The sequence below is a fragment of the Ambystoma mexicanum genome, chromosome 13 (genome assembly GCF_040938575.1).
Source record: "Ambystoma mexicanum isolate Mex_15411 chromosome 13, UKY_AmexF1_1, whole genome shotgun sequence".
NCBI lineage: Eukaryota > Metazoa > Chordata > Amphibia > Caudata > Ambystomatidae > Ambystoma > Ambystoma mexicanum.
This window is the reverse complement of record NC_090938.1, coordinates 602,384,406-602,403,821: the sequence shown is the minus strand read 5'-3', so window position 1 is coordinate 602,403,821 and position 19,416 is coordinate 602,384,406. Positions and strand designations below refer to the sequence as shown.

Here is a 19,416-nt window from a genome sequence, read left to right as displayed (position 1 = left end):
GTATATATTCCATTTTATACACCCTCATATAGAGGCTCACCGCTTGTTTGCATCTCTGTGCTATTGTACAGACACCCATGGCCATCTGTAAATGTATTATTTTAAGTAATTTCGGTTCGAAATTGCCATCCCTATTCTTCACATAAATACAAATACAACTTTACCCATTACCTTACATTACAGTAAAACACTCAAATAAAAGGTGTTTATTTTTGTCGTTTTGTATACCACACACAGACAACAAACTCAATTGCCTCTAGGCGCTACAATCCCAAAAATCAGAAAAAAAGAGGTACAGCAAAACATTTTTTTAAAAAACATTTTTGAAATGATTATGCTTTTCAATACTAAATAAGGAATGTTCAGTGCACACAGTTAGCCCTTCGTGTTTCCCTTTCCACTGTAGGCCCACTCCCCGACTTACACGCCCAAGATACAAAAGAAATAAGACAAACCCCAATGGGGAATGAGACCAGGAGGACAGGCTGTAAGAGTTAGTCGTTTATATGGAAATTTGGCATCCAGAGAACTCTGCTGCCGGAGAGCACTCTGGCAAACATTACAAAGGTGACAGCTTAAGTAAGAATATTGCGTCATACATGACATCATTGCCTAGGGGACTACATAGACACAGGATTGGATAAAACAGTTGGATACATATGTAATATATGATGTTGCTCCCGCTGGATTGGTTGTTCAGTTGGCGGGAGGGCTCATACCACGAGGTCCAGCTGCCTGTGTTCCGGTGGGGTGAGGGTCAGGTCACGATGAAGCAGGGCAGGCCCTAGCTAATCTGACATAACATATTGCTTCAAGCATGCACTAAGTAACAGTTACTGAGGCTCCTTTGAGCAAATCATTATCCTCTATGAATTCTAAGTTTACAACAACATCATTATTCACTAGGGTATTAGGGGGTTTACACAACTCGGGAGGGCTCGATCCAGGTGGGATCATTGATCATGGGGTGGGTCTAGGCGCATCAAAGAGACAAGGAGGCATGCTGACATTTGTTAGTTCTGAGGTGCAATATACTGTGACAGAGGTTGACTTTTATCAGTCGTGGCACACTGGGATGGGCATCGCACTGGGGTAACATATCTGGCACATCAAAATAATACCTATTGGGGCCATGGGGTTGTATTGGCAGTGATTCTCCAGTACCAGGGGTGAGGGGGGCATAGGCAGGTTTTGTGGAGATGGATGTGTTTGCAAGGCATGGTTCGAGCCAGTTCACGCACAGGACAGTGATCTCAGAGGAAGAGTGAGGCGTTACATTTATATTGTTGCAATTACCTCCGGCTCAGGCATGAGAATGGAGCTGCAGGGCTTTCAGAGATGGGGAAAAAGGTGGGGGCCTTTGAGAGCACCGTGCGCTGCGCTGCAGAGGGGAGAGAAGCCTTCTCGTAGTATCGCAGTGAGGCCTAATCCAAAGATGGAGTCAGAGGTGTCCAAGATGGATGCCAAGTGTCTCTCCAACAGCCCCGCCTGCGTCGTCATCAGCACGGGGGCTGGTTATGTACGCAGGACAAAAATAGGAAGCGTCCTCCACTGTTGGTCGAGCAAGTGATGCATCTTAAACTGAATGGGTGAGGGGCACCCGAATGGCCCTGCCACTCCCACACATTCCCCCCTTTCGTTACATCTAAAGTAACAAATTACCTTTTGTTTTTACTCTCATTGCGATAATACTCTGCTTCAGCTAGCGCTTCGTCCTATGCAGGTGTGCCTCTTTTGGGCATCCTTGCTCTACATACACTTCCCAAACTATGCCCATTCCTGGCATACTCATCGGGTGTACAGGTCATGTAGATTCCTCCATCCCCATCCAGGTCCACCCACACTTACCTATACCACTGCAGCTCTGTTGGCTCTTTGATTGTGGTATGATATAAGTTTTCTACCCTGTCCCCATTTTGACGGTAGACAGCAGTCATGCGGTATTTTGGGGGGTTTGGTTCTCCAGTTTGCATTTGTGCATCTATCATTGTTGCTACCGTTGCCTGTCGGCCCATTGTTACCATCATCATTCCTGAACTAGGCATAGACTTTGCGCAACATCGGATCCCTAGTTGGCACACACAGAAAAATAGTAAAATGAAAACGATGACTGTAACAAAAATTTTCATCATGATACTGAACCAAGAGGGTATCCAATTGAACATGTTGTCAAACCAGTTGCTTGGCTCTACTCCTCCTTCTTCCCGCATGCGTTCCCCCAGACTGTGCACTGCTGAGATAACGTGGGTGAGGGTCCCATTGTCCGCATCCTCAGAAGGTACGAATGTACAGCACGCGCTCCCGATTTTCCGGCAAACACCGCCGTCCATTGCTGTGAGGAGGTCTAGGACGTACCAGTTCTGCATTGTCATTAGCCGCAAGGCACGCAGTTCCACCTTAATGACATTGAACCCCTCGTCAGTGTCATTGGCCAGTTGGATCAGCTCCCAGCGGACGATCTGTAACCACTTGGCGTTGGTACGTGCCTGGAGCCCTGACGTTAGGAGGGACGCAAAGAAGGTTTCTGCTGTGTTGAAAAGCTTGTATTCTGTGGGAATTTCAGCTAGGAGTTTGGAAGATTCCGTGGAAATATAATTTGACCTTTTTCTGTGGGACAGTCTCTCTTTTAGGTCATTAACGGATATGATATTGTATGCGTACAATTCTGTCGGTGTTGGTTGGGGCGCTGCCGGTGTGCTAGCTGATTGCCCTGCTGCCGATGTGCCAGCCGATTCCCCTTTTCTTTGGATGTTGCTTTCTGGAATCACCATTAGTGCGGAGTGCAAAGTGGCCAGGCCGCAAGTACCTCTCCATGATGCTGGTAAATGCAGGTACGCTTGTTTGCCACACACCCAATACATGTCCATAAGTGCAGCCGTACCTTTCTTCATGTCGGGGATGATGATGGTTTTGTTGCATTGTTTGTTGGTGCCCATTTGCACCTTCCCCTCTCCATGGAAGCATAGTTCATGTGAAATTTCCTTTTGCCTTTTGATTGGTTTTTCGAGAGCGGTAACCCATGTCAGTTTTCCAATGTGCTGGGACCAGATGGAAGCACACGTGTCTTTGACCCACTGGAAGGTTTCTTCAGTTAGCCCTCTTAGTGCTTCAGCTTTGCACTCTATTTTCTCGGCATGCCACTTATTGTCTGTGAATCTGGTCCCCTTTATGACAAAAAATGGTTCTTTGATGCAAATCACTCCCTGGCGCTTACTTGTACATGTTTTTTCATTCTCCAGCATTTCTATTGTAACTGTGTGTGCCTGGAAGGTATTCCGAATTCTACATAATACTAGATGAATCAAACATTGGGCGTCTTGCAAGGGTACTTCCTGGGGTACTAGTATTTTAGGAGTTCCTGATGCGTGCGGTATGAGGGAACAGACGTAGCAGCTCTCATTAGTAGCTTGTTTTGTGGTTGCGCTCATTTCTGAATACCATTTGTTGGACTGGTCTGGGTGGCGGGGGTCTTCTATTTCATCTAATCCCAACCCATGGTAAATGTCATATCTCTTCCCTCCCGCCCCCCTTTTCCGTCTCCTCCTCTTCCCTTTGTGATTCTGGGACATTTTCACTTTTCGATAGTATATGGGAAATACCCCTGCCCATGCCGTGTTAGTATGTTTGTTAGCAGATTCCCAGGCCTATGTGTCTGGCGTTCCTGGTTTACTAGTAGCAGCAATATTAAAGTGCATTACCGTGCTTTGCAAGGTAGGTTCTATGGTTGTCTGCGCATTAGTATACATTAAATCATGTTCACCTTCCCAAAGATAGTCCCAATCATATTGGTTGGTCTCATTTACAGTACTTGGAAGTGGAAAAAGAGGCATTGGTTCAGTTCGATTCTTGTGCAACATGGTGAGATTTACATTATTAGAGGGACTGTGTTTCCACATTGTTTTGACCCCGGCCCAAATCAGTGCTGAGCCTTCTCGTATTAGGTTTACCCCACTCCCCCCTTCTTTTATGTCCTCTACAATAAAAGAAATCATGTAATACCACGCCATAAAAAATAACATTACGGAAAACAATATTATACTGTACTACCCTATCTCTAACTAAGGTGGTGTCGTCGTCCGTGAGCGCAGTCTTTTCTGCCATTGTGTTACCTGAAGGGGCGATATGCATATATACATTATACTGCATATATACATTATACTTTTTACACATATTATTTTTTCCTACTCTATTCTTCTACCACTCCTTGTTTTATTATATGATGTGCACATCTTAATATTTTCTATTAACTTTTCAACTTTTGCAATCTTTTTTATATCATTTCACACACTGCGTTTATTTTATATTTTACTCTTGTACCATATCATCATCAAGACGTTTGTTCATATTTCGCAAATGTTTTGTCACACAATAGGCGTAAAGTTACTTTAATGGTGGTAATGTTGAGACGAGGGAGGGCAAGATAGACATCTCCTATGTTTGTAACTATAGATAAGAGATAGCTAAAGAACTCTAGATAGAACTATATGTCAAAGTATTTGTAGGCAGTTAGCGAGAACCAGAGAGAGAGAGAGGGAGAGGGAGAGGGAGAGGGAGAGGGAGAGGGAGAGGGAGAGGGAGAGGGAGAGAGAGAGAGAGAGAGAGAGAGAGAGGTAAAGGCAGATCCAGTAGGAAGTCATATATTGTGAGACTTGTGAGACAGATAAAAGAGGGAAACACAATTATATGTCAGTCGATATATGCATCTATTCAATTGATCTGTTGGTTAGTTTATCATTTTTTCATACTCATAGTGTTATACCATGTATTTTCCATCATCCACTCGCAACTTCGTTGCTTGTTCCATGTTCATTTTCGGGGATTGCACTATCGTGTGCCTTTCTCACATCTGACAAATTCACCCAATATTTCAATCCCTTAACTTTAACAGCTGTGGGTGTGCAATAAATAACTTCAAATGGGCCATGAAACCTTGATGAATTCCATCTCTGCACGAAGCTTTGAACGTAAATATTTTCCACAGGCCTTAGCTGACCCTTTGGGCTATCATTCGCTGGCATGGCAGTATCAGTCGCAGCATTCTCTGTAAATGGTGGTGCTATTTGTCTGGCTATGCTACGTTCTGCACAAGTCAAGTTGGTGAGATATTCCTTAAACTCGTCCCCTAGTACTGTGGCAGCTCTGTGAGCATCCGATGCTGCTCTTATGGGGGATAGTGGTGTATGAATGCGTCTGCCCGTCACTATTTCGTGCGGGCTTAAGTGGTGGTCCTTGCTTGGTTGCGTTCTGAGCTGAAACAGTGCTTGGGGCAAGCAGTAAACCCAGTTTTTCTTCAATGTGTTGCACAGTTTTGATAATTATCTTTTCCACCATTCCATTGGCCATCGGATGATAAATCGAACACAGTTTGTGCTTGACCCCCAGCAGTGTAGTCACTTCCTTGAAGAGGTCATTCACAAAGTGTGTGCCGTTATCTGACCGTATCACATCACAAATGCCCCACCTTGAAAAGACCTCCCGCACTAAAAATTTCACAGCGCATTTGGCATCGGGTGAGCGCATGGTCCAGCCTGAACCCACCTTGAAAATGGGCACACAATTACAATTAAGTACCTCGCTCCATTGCACCTTTCTCCCATATCTCAATATGCAGTTCCTTGAATGGACCTATTGGTCTTGGCGGTGTTCCTCTTAATGTTCTTAGTGTCATACCTGAGCTGTATGTTTGGCATGTTGTACATTGTATTGTGAACTTTGACAATTCCTCTTGCAAATTGGGAATGAACCAATGTTCCTTTATGTCCGCTGCAATGTGTTGTTTTGTTACATGTGTTGGGAAATGCAGCTGCTGGAATGCAATTACTACTTTTCCGGTTAACTCTTGTCTCCATATCAAATCAGTTGCTGATTGCTTGCACCCTCTTTTGGCCCACAGCTCTTTCTCTTCCGTTGGGGCCCACCTTTGAAGCTCTATTACTTGGGAGGTTGGCGTATTGTTATACCCGTCTCCTAGTGGCTCTGTAGTTGGTGTTTTAATGATGCACTCTATTGCTTGTGGCATATTGAAATATGCTGCATCTTTTGCTGCTGCGTCTGCTGCCGGGTTTCCCAATGAGATGAAATCTGTATTGGCTGTATGTGCCTGACATTTCACCAATGCTATTACCGACAGTTCTGCCAATGCATCTATCAATTTGTTCAATAGGGAGGCATGTTGTACAGGTGAGCCATCTGCCCTCTGAAATCATCTGCGTCTCCATCGTGATAGCCCTGAATGTACTGTTGTTGTGGCATATGCTGAATCAGAATATATTGTCACTGCACACCCCTTAGCAGTGCGCAGTGCTTCAATTAGTGCCGTTAATTCTGCTGCTTGTGCTGAGTATTGGGATGGTAGGCGTTTCTGTACAATTATCTCATATTCTTCCTCTTCCAATTGTACCACTGCTGCCCCTACATGTTTTTCCCCTGTTTCACTGTCTATTGATGCAGACCCATCAACAAAGTATATTTCTCCTTCTTGTAATGCATTTTCACTGGCCTTCGGTATGTCATCCCCTTCTCCTTCATATGTGGCACAATCGTGTGTTTAAATGTCTTCCACTGTGCATGGCTCTGTGATGAACTTGGCGGGGTTTACTGACTTGCACCTGACCACATGGACATTGGGACTGGAGATGATTATTTCATACGCGGTTGCTCTTTGAGTTGTCAATGTTGACTTTGATCTCTCTAGTATTGCAAACAGCGAGTGCTCAGTGTATAGTGTTACTGAGCATCCCATGACAATTGTGGCAATGTTTTCTATTGCGAAGGCCGCTGCAGCGAGACCTTGTTCGCATGTGAAGTGGCCCGGCATCATAGAATCTAGTGTGCTGCTGTGGTAGGCCAATGGCTTGTGGCCCAATGATGTTTTTTCCGTGAGCACTGCGGTCATGAGTATACTATTGCTGTGCGAAAAGAGATAAAATTCCCGATCATAATCAGGGTACGCTAGTACTGGAGCTTGTGTGATGAGCTCTTGTAATTAAAAAAATTGTGTCATCATTTCATGCAACCACTTTATTGGGACATTATTCTTTTGTGCATCTTTCAGGGCCTGCAACAGGGGGCATGTGTAAACTGCGTAATCCAAAATCCATGCATGGCAGTAATTACATATGGCGAGAAATTTTTGAATGTCTTTTACCGTTTTGGGTATGATCATGTGATGTATCGCTGCCACTCTATCTGGTAAAATTCGTTTGCCATCTTTTGAAATAAATTGCCCTAGGTAAAGCACCTCTGCTAGGCAATATTGCAATTTTCTTTTGTCTACTTTGTACCCTTTTTTGGCCAACAAATTTAACAGTGCTATCGAGTAAAGCCCCGCACTTTTCTTCACTGTCACTGCAGACGAGTAAATCGCCTACGTATGGTATTATCGTGCTCTCTACGTCAATGTTGGCAAGATCTTCATGTAATATCCTATTGAAAATACTGGGACTCTCACAATACCCTTGTGGTAATCTGCAGTGCTCGTATCTGTTACCCCCTAGTGTAAAAGCTGTGAGGTACCTGGAGTTAGCGTTGAGTGGTATCGAGAAAAAAGCATTTTTCAAGTCTACCACTGTGAAACATGAAGCGTCTTTTGGTATGCTGCATAGTATTGATGCCGGATTGGGGACTAATGGGAACTCTTTCTGTATAATGATCATCCTCCAAGCCCCGCCTTTCGCTTTCTTGATCGGGAAAATCGCTGTGTTACATGGTGAGTTCGATGGCACTATTATTCATTGCTCAAGCAATGCATTTATAGTTTCTTTTATCCCTTCCTCTGCCTCTCTCGATAAAGGGTACTGTTTTACTCTAGGTGGGAGGGCACCGGGTTTTAATTTTATCCTGATTGGTGTCACTTCTTGTAGCAATCCTACGTCGTGTGGGCCTGTTGTCCATATTTCTGGCGATACCTTCTCCATGTCTGTCTCAAATATAGTGGGTGGTATGTTGACATTGGCCATGAGGGGGTTGTGTACCTCTCTGTGTTGGATCATAATGTCACAGGGCACACTAATTTCCATTATTATCTCTCTATCACATTCATTGTCAGTAAATAACTCCTCATCAGTTAGATTGCGCAACATCAGACTCAGGTCTATGCATAACACTGTTCGCCATTCGCACCCATGTGTGTCCAGTCCTATCACCGCAATACGTTTACTTGATACTTGTACTGCTTCCAAATCAATAGACAAAACTGTTCCAGGGACAGTGTCTGTATTTACAATTGGGCGGAAAACAAAATCTGAAGACACCTTCCATTCTTTTCTTGTTATCCAGGGACCACCCGTGCCAGCACTCTTATACCATAAATTAACATGTCCATATCTATAGGTACCCCTCTGACCACCACCTCGTTTGTCATTGTGCTGATCATTAACATTGCCCGCATTGGGCATACTCCTGGGGTAGAACAAACAATTCCCCGCTCAGTGAAGGAAATGGTCATATTCAACTTGCTAAGAAGGTCCCTTCCCAACAAATTTATTGGCTAGTCTTCATGATACAATAGGGGTGCTCGCACTGTTTTTCCCCCCACTGTTATGTCAAGGGGCCTCATTACAAGTACTCCGGTCCGGAATTAACACTGCCGGTAAAACCATACCGGCACCGTTTGCATGTCCGCGCAATCATGACCCGCGGCCCCGGTAATAGCACCACCCTAAACCGCCACCGCGGAAATAGGGTTCCCCTTAATTCCGCCTGCACGGAAACCCCTCCGTTACCGGCAACACGAAACACCGTGAGCATCACAACTAGCGCGGACACGGAAATACCGGGAAAAAAATGGCGGAAATACCGTGATCACGGTGGCGGAACCGCCGCCACCGCGAACATGGCGTTATACACTGCCGGCTGAACTGAATCAGGGCACAGGTGCACCAAATCAGCCCAGCTGGACCTAGCAGGCCACTGGGAGCCTACAAAAGGGCCACACCCAGCCCAACACAACACAGAACCATGCAGGCAGCAGGGCTAGTAGCACTGGGACTGGGCCTACTCAACCAACAGGCAGTACTGCACATGGTGGCAGCAATGGCGCAGAGGAGGAGGCGTAGGCGGAGGAGGCGCAGGCGGCAACCAGCCAACCCTGCAGCTATGGCAAACCCCATTGCCCAGCCAGCCCGACCCCGCCGCCAGCCACCAATACCACGCATCAGGGCCTCACCCTGGAACCTCACCCCAGGACAGATCCACACCCTATACCGGCTGGACCGTGCAACAATCCTGCACATCACCGCCATGACTGAGGACAACATCAGCAGCCTAATTGACACCCCCACTGCCATCCCCCCCCTCTTGAAGGTTGTCTCAGTTCTGCATTTCCTTGGCACTGGCACCTATCAACACACGGTTGGTGAGCTGCACGGCATATCACAACCGTGTTTCTCAAAAGTCCTGGTACAGGTACTGGATGCCATGTTGCGCCATGTGTCGGAACACATAGCCCTACCCCGCACCCTCCCCGGGGTCATTGCCACCAAGTTGGCCTTCCATGCCATAGCAGGCATGCCAAATTGCATAGGCGCAGTTGACTGCACCCACGTCGAGCTGACAGTACCACATGCAATTGAGGCGGTGTTCCGCAATAGGAAACAGTATCACTCCTTGAATGTCCAGATGGTTTGTGATGCCATGCAACTGATTACACACTGCTGCGCACGTTTCCCAGGCTCATCACATGACTCAATGGTACTGCGGAATTCCACGTTGCCACGGTACATGGAACGCTATGCCGGACAAAGCACGTGGCTATTGGGTGAGTACAGCTGACGATGCTACAACCCTGTCGGAGTGGTGTGTGTGTGTCCAGGCAATGAGCATTGTGAGTGTGCCGCTGTGACCGCACATGCATCACCCCCCTTCCATCTACCAAATACACAGCGGATGCCAAACATCATGAAGGAAGACATGACAGGGCACCACAATGTGCCCGTGCACACACTGCCACAGCCAATCCCGTCACTGTCCCATGAACCCTGTGCCACTGCAGACACCCACCCTCAATTGAAACACTGCCCCAAAAAGCACGAGAGGCGTGTAAATGATACGACGAGTATTTACTACTTCCGTACAGTGAAGTCACTCTGCCATGTGTGGACAGCACTGCACCATGACATGCACACAATCAAATGTCACCCGCAGGGCACAGCAAACATGCAAGTTAATGTGTAGGCCCATATGCAGTCAGCGACATTCCTCGTGATGGCCAAAACATACCTCCAGACACTGCATGGTTCATATGCATGAATGAATGATGATACAAGAATGCACAGCAGCAGATGAGGACATGATGCCACAAACACTGACATGTTCCCCCATCTACATCCCATGTAGGTGATGCGGGATATGCACTCACGCCATGGTTGATGACACCTGTACGGAGACCAAGGAACAGGCATGAAGAGGCATACAATAGGGCACATATCCGCACACGTGGAATGATTGAGAGGACATTTGGACTGCTGAAGGCCCGTTTCCGCTGTCTGAGCAGATCTGGCGGATCACTGCTGTACAGCCCAGTGAAGACGGGCAAAATCACGCTGGTATGTGCCATGCTGCACAATATATGCCTGCGCAGGAACATCCCAATGCCACCAGACGCAGATGAGGAAGATGGGGATGGGGATGGGGATGGGGATGGGGATGGAGATGGGGATGGAGATGGGGATGGAGATGGGGATGGAGATGGAGATGGGGATGGGATGGCACCGCCTCCCCCTGGGGGTGCACATGATGGCCAGAGAGCACGGGATGCCCTGATTCGCATTTACTTTTGAGTCACAGCACATTCACAGTAATGCACAAACATGGTGACGACAATGAATTAATAGTTGCACTGCAAAATAAATGATCAATGTCCACACATGTATGTCTTGATTTGAAATGGTGATGTATTGATGTAATAACAACAGGGAAGAAGGTGCATTGGTTAGGGAAGCTGTACACCCGGGGCCACCCACCACCCAAACGTGCCCACCCCCACCCAGAGCCCATTGTCCAAACCCCCAAAACTACCTACCCCACCACCCAAACGTGACCACCCCTCTCACACCCTTGTAGTCCACATGTGTCCTGCACTGCCCTACACACATGCCATCACTTCCGTGTGCGCTTCTGTGCAACCTTGCCCAAGGGACCCGTTAGCCTACTCGAGCGCCTCCTTGGACTGGCAGTAGTGGAGCTGGATGGGGTGGTAGTGTTTGATTGGCCAGAATCAGGGATTGAGGGCATCCGTGCCAGATTTGCCTGTTGGCCAACCAACATGGCCTCCACAAGCCTGGAGGTGTGGTCATTGCCCTCCCGCACATGGCGTGCAAGGGTCACTATGGTGCTCGCAAAGCGTCCAATGGACCTCGACAGGCGACGCACTGAGGCGCTGTAGCTCTCCCTCTGCAGCCTGGATTCCTCTAGCTGCCTCTCCACCAGCTGGGTGAGGGTAGCCTGCTGGTCCTCCATCCGCTGCATGCGGGCATTCAGTTCGGCCATGGATGGGGTGGGCGACCTCATGGGACTCCCCAGTGAAGTGGGGCTGAACCCCAGCTCATGGAAGGAGCCCAGGTCTTCCAATGTGGGCATCTCCCCCTGTGGCCCTGTTTCCGAGTGCTCTTGCGGGGCACTGTTATCACTGCAGGCCGCCCCCTCTGCAGTGCTGCTGCCTTCGGTGTTGTGTTAGGGGGCCATGATAGGTTCACGTGGCACCTGTCTGGACTCAGCCAGTGTGGAGATGGTGGGGATGTTGGTGGTGGTGGTGGTGTGATGCACATCTGTGGTGGCTGGTAATGTGGCCAGAGGTGCAGAACTGCCGGCAGCATCCTCCTGTGTGGTGGCGGTGGCTAGTGTACTTGCCGATGCTGATTGGCTGGCCTGTTGTGCAGTATCACTGTCACTTGAAACGGCTGTGGGGACACAAAGGGCATGCAATTAGTGTTGTTGTGGTGGCAGATGGGTGCATCACATGCGTCATTAAGATTGTACATTGAATAGTGTTAGTCACATGCATCTGATTGCTGGTGTCTGCATTCAGTGATATTGGTTGCCATACGGATCATAATGGGTCCTTTGGCCCACACATGCACTGCCTGGGGGGGGGGGGGTTGTTAATGGGTCCTTTGGCCCACACATGCACTGCCTGGGGGGGGGTTGTTAATGGGTCCTTTGGCCCAGTACTCACAACTGCATATTTACATGTGGCATTCATGTTTGGGCACTTACCGGCATCTGCAGGTGGGCTCACTCCTGCCTCAGCCTGCCCAATCCCATGGATTCCCTCTAGGTGGAGGACGCTGCTGCAACGCTCCTCCCATGCTTGCAGCCTCAGTGGGGAAGGGGGTCCTCCGCCTGTCCCACTGCTGCGTTGGCGGTGCGTGGAAATGAGGTTGCGTACCCTCAGCCTCAGGTCGTCCCAACACTTGTGGCAGTCCTTCACGCTCCTCACTGCCACGCCCACAGCGGTGCACTTGCGTGCAGCTTCGGCCCACACCTCCTTCCTCCGCTGCTGTGTGGCACGCCGTTGGTCGGCGCTGAACAGCATCTCAGCATTGTCCACAATGTGCTCCACCAAGACGGTTAGCTCCGCCTCGCTGAAGCGCTGTTTGCGCTGCCTCTGAGCAGGAATCCTGGCAGACATGCTGGTGGTCCCTTTTGGCTTCTCAGAGTCAGGATTGTGCTTGTGCTGGCTCTGGATGGCAATGGATTGTGCTTTTATATGATGGCCGCCTCTCTGTTTCCTGTTTTGGCGATCATGGTATTTCCGGTTCCGTGTCCGTGGCGGCGGAGGCGGAAACGGGTTTTGCGCCACTTGTGGCTTCGTTATTTCCATTTCCGTGGGGTATTCCGTGACGGCGGTAACAACGTTTCCGAGTCCGTGTGGTGCGCGCGACCGACAGCGTGTAATCGTGCGGTTTTTCCGCACCCTTGCGGACACGGAAACGTTTTTACCGCCATCACGGATTTTGCACGGTCCCGGACTGGCAGGTTGTAATGAGGCCCAAGGTCTTTTGTGTAAGGAACTTTTAAAATAGCCCCAGAGAACCCGTGCGCTTCCAAATTTCTGCCAGAGAGCGGGAACCGGCCTTCCATGAGGCACGATTCTTCAGCTCCCGAATCCACCATAAAGATGAGCTGTTTGTTGCCTATCTCCGCCCCCACTAGTGGTTCCTCTTCTGCACGTAGGGTGGTAGATAGGACTGGACACGCAAGTGCTTTCTGTGGGCTGTCCTAATTTGCATATGTCTCAGTTCCTGGAACGGAGAATACATTATCCCCTACCACTGTTACACCTCGAAAAGGTGCTGGTGCACCGTTTGCAGATGTTGCGAAAATATTGTTGTTTGCGTTCGCCATAGTGTTTTGTCTTGCCATCTGCTGTGGCATACCTCTCTGCTGCACATGCTGTTGTAGTGGCTGTGTCTGTTGTATTTGTTGTTCGTCATACCCTTGTCCTTGTTGTCCATTTCCACCCATAGGTAACCCGTACGGACTGCCTGGGTGGGGGTGGCCATATTGCTGCTCATTTCCCATGGGGGTCTGCCCTTGGAAGGATCCCATAGGTCTCATCCTGCATTCTCTTGAGTAATGCCCCCACCTTCCACAGTTCCAACACGATCCTTGTGGCCCTCCCCTGTGCCCAGACCCTCCAAATCCTCTATTTCCCATTCCTCCGAACCCCCCTCTCGGCCCTCTGTACCCACCTCGTCCTCTTGGTGTCCTTCCTTGCCACTGTTGCCCTCCGTATTTCTCCTCTCCATCCCATTGTTCCTGTCCGTTTCCTGTCCATGTTGCTGCCATTTTTATGGGGCCGCTTCCTCCCTCTTCTTCGCCTTCCTCCTGTCTGACTGTTGATGTTGTAGCATTCACAGCCGCGACCTTCACGGATTTATTCTTTACCAATTTTGCTTTGTCTGCCAACCTTCGCTGCACTATCTTTTTTTCCCTTTCTTTGATCCTCCTACAGTGGTGTACAATTATGCTTTGAATCTCTGGCCAACCTTTGCCTTCTATCCCAGCTATTTTATCCAAGGCCTTCTGAACCACCTTCGAGAGCCCTTTCTTTATTATGAAATAAAATAATGCCGTTGACTGGTCCCAGGGCGTACCAGTTTCACTTCTCCACAGGTCTTGCACCTGGAGGATGAATTGTGTAGGCTCCTCCTCCTCTCCCATAGTGCATTGCATCACTAAGTGTAAGTCTGGAGTATCAGGAAACGTCCTTCGTAATGCATCCCACACCATTGCCCTGACATTGTTAAATGCTGACCCGTCATGACTGTCACAACTCATAGTCACTCCTGGGACCCCGCCTTTACCCACACTGCATCTGTTTGATCACCTACCGCCAATACCAACAAACCTTTTACATCCCCTATCGCTAGCAAGACCCCTGCCGTATGTTTTTCGAACGCATGTATCCACTTCCCCGCCCCACCCCACCCGTGAGTGGGGGGAGGTGCTTCAACAAGTTGTTCTTGTCCATTTGCGCCGATGGTATGTAGTTGGGCCTCCCTGCCCCCTTGTGTATTAGAGGCATTTGTAGTTTTGTCTTTTCCCCTCTTTTACTTACTGTTCCTTTCTTTGTTTTACTTACCAGCATGCTTCCTATTCTCTGTCTCAACCTCCCTTGCCACCTTGGTGGCGATCTAACATCTCCTTGATTAAAGTGGAATGGCAGTGTTGTTCCCGCTGCTGTTGCTCCTTCCTCGTATTCATCTAAATCACTCCACACTTCCTCTGCCTCTTCTTCTGACTCCCTTTCCCCCTGCCCTCCTCCGTGTTGGCTGTCTGGTGTTGCCGGTTGTATTATCCTCACCGGTTTGCCATTTAAATGAAACAGGAACTCTCCAGACTGCCACTCTTGCTCTTGTCCCTTTGGTATCTGCACAGGTGTTGGTGGTGTTGGTGTCCCCCCTACAACACTTTCTCCAGCAATACTCGATCCTGCAACACTCGACGGTGGTGTGAGTTCACCAGTCATCAATGGTGGTATTTCCCCTCCCCCTTGCAACATTTGGCTCCTGTCACACAATGCTCTTAACCTCGTTATCTCCATCTGTGCATGTACTGGCTGTCTATCTAAGTCTCCCGTTGGTCGTGTTATGCTTACCGTTGGCGCGATAGTTGGTCCATACAGCCCTCCTGTCTCATAGGGGGGGCGGGGCGGTGGGAGATGCTGCTGCTCTTGGTGTTGCGGTGGTGCATGCGGAAACATACAGGGGCTCACTGTACCCCATTGCAGGCCTTGCCAGCAATGGGTACATTTTTGTCGACTCGCTCTCTTTTGGTGGTGTTGAACCCTCTCCCCCTACGCACCCGTCTCCTCCCTCTTATAGTTCTTCCTTTTTTACTATTGTGTCTTTACTCACCTCACTGCTAGGTATTACCTCCTCGAACATGCACCACAAATCTAGTACTTCCCTTCTGTTTTGCAACTGCTTACCTTTATATTTCGCTAGTAAATGTGTCGATACCAGATCCAATACCCTATTATCGAAGGACCCTCCTTCTGGCCATATGGGCTGTACGCTATCTCCTTTTATTTCTGTCACCCACTGATCATGATACTTCTGTATTTTCTCGCTATACAGAGGGAGATGCTGACAGATATGTGCTAGTGTCGTGCTCCTTCCCATAGTGGCGTTTGTGTCGCCTTGGCTCGAATTTAGCACCTCTTTTTCCGTTCCCCTCCCCGGGTCAAATAAATATTCTCAATTTACTTTTCGCCTCCCTTTTACCAAAAGAAAATTCCAACAACTCTCTAATATTCAGAACATTTTTGATCATCAATCACAATTTTGTCAGTTTTACTTCTTGTTAAACATTATATTTGTCAGACCACAAATGCAACGGCACTTACTGACAGACAAACATATAACAGAAAAGACAAAGTACATGTAACATAAACTGCCTTCTCGTTATACCCTATTTTGGCTTTTTTAACGCTATCGCTCCTCACTCTTGCTGTCTCACACACTCCCCACCTTTAAGCCCCCTCAAGCTACCTTTCCACTAATTCTGCTCACACGGAAAAAGAATAATCTAAATTACTACTCCAAGCCTACTCAATATACGAGACTCCTAATTTTTCTCTTTATCTTCACTTGTTCCCTGCACTGGACGAGACGATGCTATGCGGCGCCGCCTTCTACCCCGTTCAGGCTAGGCTTCCGTACTCCCTGTTTACTTCTCTTTACCACAAAACCTAATGGCCATATAAAGGATAGATGAGAAAAAGCCTCACTAACATTCACACAGACCCTATACCTTGTCCCCCCGTGTTCTGTACTTTTACCCAAGCCGTTCCCGTGTTCTTTTCTACCCCAATCCCTTTCTTCCCCTTGCAAAGTCTCACAGCCAGTACTCATGTGTTCAGTTGGGTGGTCCGAGAGCCACCGTTCACGGTCTATCCACAATCTGGTCTGTACCCCAACCAAGCCGTGGCCCGCCCTGGCAAGCAGTTTTTAGTTGGGTATTTGGCAAGTGAGAACCCTTGGACCCGCTCTTTTGTGCGCACAAACTGGTCGACCGTTGAGGCAATGGTTTTGATGGGGGGCGTCCCGGATCTCGCCGCAGAGCACGGGGGCCTCGGGGCACCCTTCCAATCACGTCACGGGGGTCACCAAAATGTAGGCCCACTCCCCGACTTACACGCCCAAGATACAAAAGAAATAAGACAAACTCCAATGGGGAATGAGACCAGGAGGACAGGCTGTAAGAGTTAGTCGTTTATTTGGAAATTTGGCATCCAGAGAACTCTGCTGCCTGAGAGAGCTCTGGCAAACATTACAAAGGTGGCAGCTTAAGTAAGAATATTGCATCATACATGACATCATTGCATAGGGGACTACATAGACACAGGATTGGATGAAACAGTTGGATACATATGTAATATATGATGTTGCTACCGCTGGATTGGTTGTTCAGTTGGAGGGAGGGTTCATACCACGAGGTCCAGCTGCCTGTGTCTCGGTGGGGTGAGGGTCAGGTCACGATGAAGCAGGGCAGGCCCTAGGTAATCTGACATAACATATTGCTTCAAGCATGCACTAAATAACAGTTACTGAGACTCCTTTGAGCAATTCATTATCCTCTATAAATTCTACGTTTACAACATTATTATTCACGGGGGTCTTAGGGGGTTTATCACAACTCGGGAGGGCTCGATCCAGGTGGTATCATTGATCATGGGGTGGGTCTAGGCCCATCAAAGAGACAATGGGGCATGCTGACATTTGTTAGTTCTGAGGTGCAATATACTGTGACAGAGGTTGACTTTTATCAGTCGTGGCACACTGGGTGGGCATTGCACCGGGGTTACATATCTGGCACATCAAAAGAATACCTATCAGGACCATGGGGTTGTATTGGCAGTAATTTTCCAGTACCGGGGGTAAAGGGGGCATAGGCAGGTTTTGTAGAGATGAATGTGTTTGCAAGGCATGGTTCGAGCCGGTTCACGCACAGGACAGTGATCTCAGAGGAAGAGTGAGGCGTTACATTTATATTGTTGCAATTACCTCCGGCTCAGGCGTGAGAATGGAGCTGCAGGGCTTTCAGAGACGGGGAAAAGGTGGGGGCCTTTGAGAGCGCCGTGCGCGGCGATGCAGAGGGGAGAGAAGCCTTCTTGTAGTATTGCGGTGAGGCCTAATCCAAAGATGGAGTCAGAGGTGTCCAAGATGGATGCCAAGTGTCTCTCCAACAGCCCCGCCTGCGTCATCATCAGCACGGGGGCTGGTTATGTACACAGGAGCAAAAATAGGAAGCGTCCTCCACTGTTGGTCGAGCAAGTGATGCATCTTGAACTGAATGGGTGAGGGGTGGCCCGAATGGCCCTGCCACTCCCACACACCACTATGATATATGGCATTTTTTCTCACGCCTGTACACAAGTTGCCCTGACACATATTCTCCCAATTCACGTCAAGTCAATACTGTTGGATTCGTCAATTCTTGTTGCAGGTCAAGAGTGCACTTAAAAGTGAACATTTGTCTATCAATGTCACCTTCTTAGCTGTCATTTCAACAAGTATTCTGCCAAATGCACAAGATGCTGAGGGAATCTTCACCCTTTTAGTCACATTATCATAATAACCCCTGACCCCTTCGTTTATTTGATTTGGGTGTTTCTTTAAAAACTTGGAATGGAAACGTAACCGCAGTGACTCTTTGCATTATCATACCTACTGTGGAAGATTAATGTCTGAAATAAATGGACTCCATAAACCTTTTATTGGCTTTGTGTTTCCCTTTGCCCTTTTCACGTGACTCCTTTTAGTTCTAGCTAGAAAGAGCTTTGCCTGATCTCTTTCATGAAGTCTGATGAGGCAACAAAAAAGGGACATATTGAAAGGGTATGTCATATGACAGGAAGACCCGAAAGGAAACTTTTCTGCCAACAGGAAGTTCTCTGATTAGCGCATTTTTCGGTATGCATGCATGCCTACAAGAAGCACGTGATGCAAATGGTGCAGTGTTTTTAGTCTGTTTCCTGGGCGACACTGAACAGATGATAAAAATAAGTGAGTTGGCATTCTTTGTATTATTGTACTTCTGCATTTATAACGAGAAAGGAACAACTGAAGTTAGCAGAAAGCAAAGAAAAAAACAGGGTTAAATGAGCTAATGACGCGGGATGATCAGAGATCTGTGAAAGCAAAAAAGTACTAAATGAACCACTCAAGTGTGACAACGGGCAACCAGAGCGTGCTGCTTTATAAAAAGTGTATACTCATGGGCGTAATTTTAGGGGGGGACGGGGGTGTTTGTCCCCCCCAACTTTCATGGCACACTATTTTGTCCACATTCATTTGAATGGGGCATCTTTTCTTCAGAGGTCATGTCCCCCAACATTTTCAGCCAAGTTTCTCCACTGTGTATACTAGTTAATGAATTTGAATTCTCTAATCGAAAAAGAGGCACCTGCTTATGAAAAGGTCTTAAACAAATCTGGACTCCGTAGTCAACTCAGAACGAGGGCACAGTGATTACAGAGTAAATATTAGGGCAAGTTTACATGACTGAGAGGGGGAGTAATGCTTATATTACTTACCGGTAATCTTCATTACTCCTAAACCTCCTCGTGGCTGTAGACTTTGTCAAAGGTTCTTGTAAACTGACAGGCATTGGCAGCGCAGCTGCTGAATATGCCAAGGAAATTGTCTCTTTTCACCATCTACTGATATGACCTCAAACGGCTGCCCCAGATGTCACAGAAAGACTGTCCTTCCTCTGAAAGGAGACTCATGTGTCCACGTATGACTGTAAAGCTTGTCGGACATCCAATCCCTTCATCTCCTCGGAGTGTCCCTCTGCGAGATCCCCAGGGGCCCAGCCTGTCCTACAACGACTATTTCCTGTGACAAATGCAATGGAGATGAAACCTTTGGTCAAAAGGATGGGTCCCACTTAATAACTATTGGATCT

At 48.0% G+C, this 19,416-nt stretch overlaps 1 protein-coding gene across 1 annotated transcript in view; it reads right to left on the bottom strand.

Annotated features, from left to right (window-relative positions):
• Positions 1-488: 488 nt before the first annotated feature.
• The window catches only part of LOC138521538 (uncharacterized), a 32,428-nt gene continuing 13,500 nt past the window's right edge, over positions 489-19,416 (bottom strand). The window contains exon 2 of the mRNA XM_069634447.1: positions 489-4,109. Within this exon, the coding sequence (XP_069490548.1) occupies positions 1,845-3,569 (1,725 nt within the window). The 5' untranslated portion in view covers positions 3,570-4,109 and the 3' untranslated portion in view covers positions 489-1,844. The remainder of the gene's footprint in view (positions 4,110-19,416) is intronic.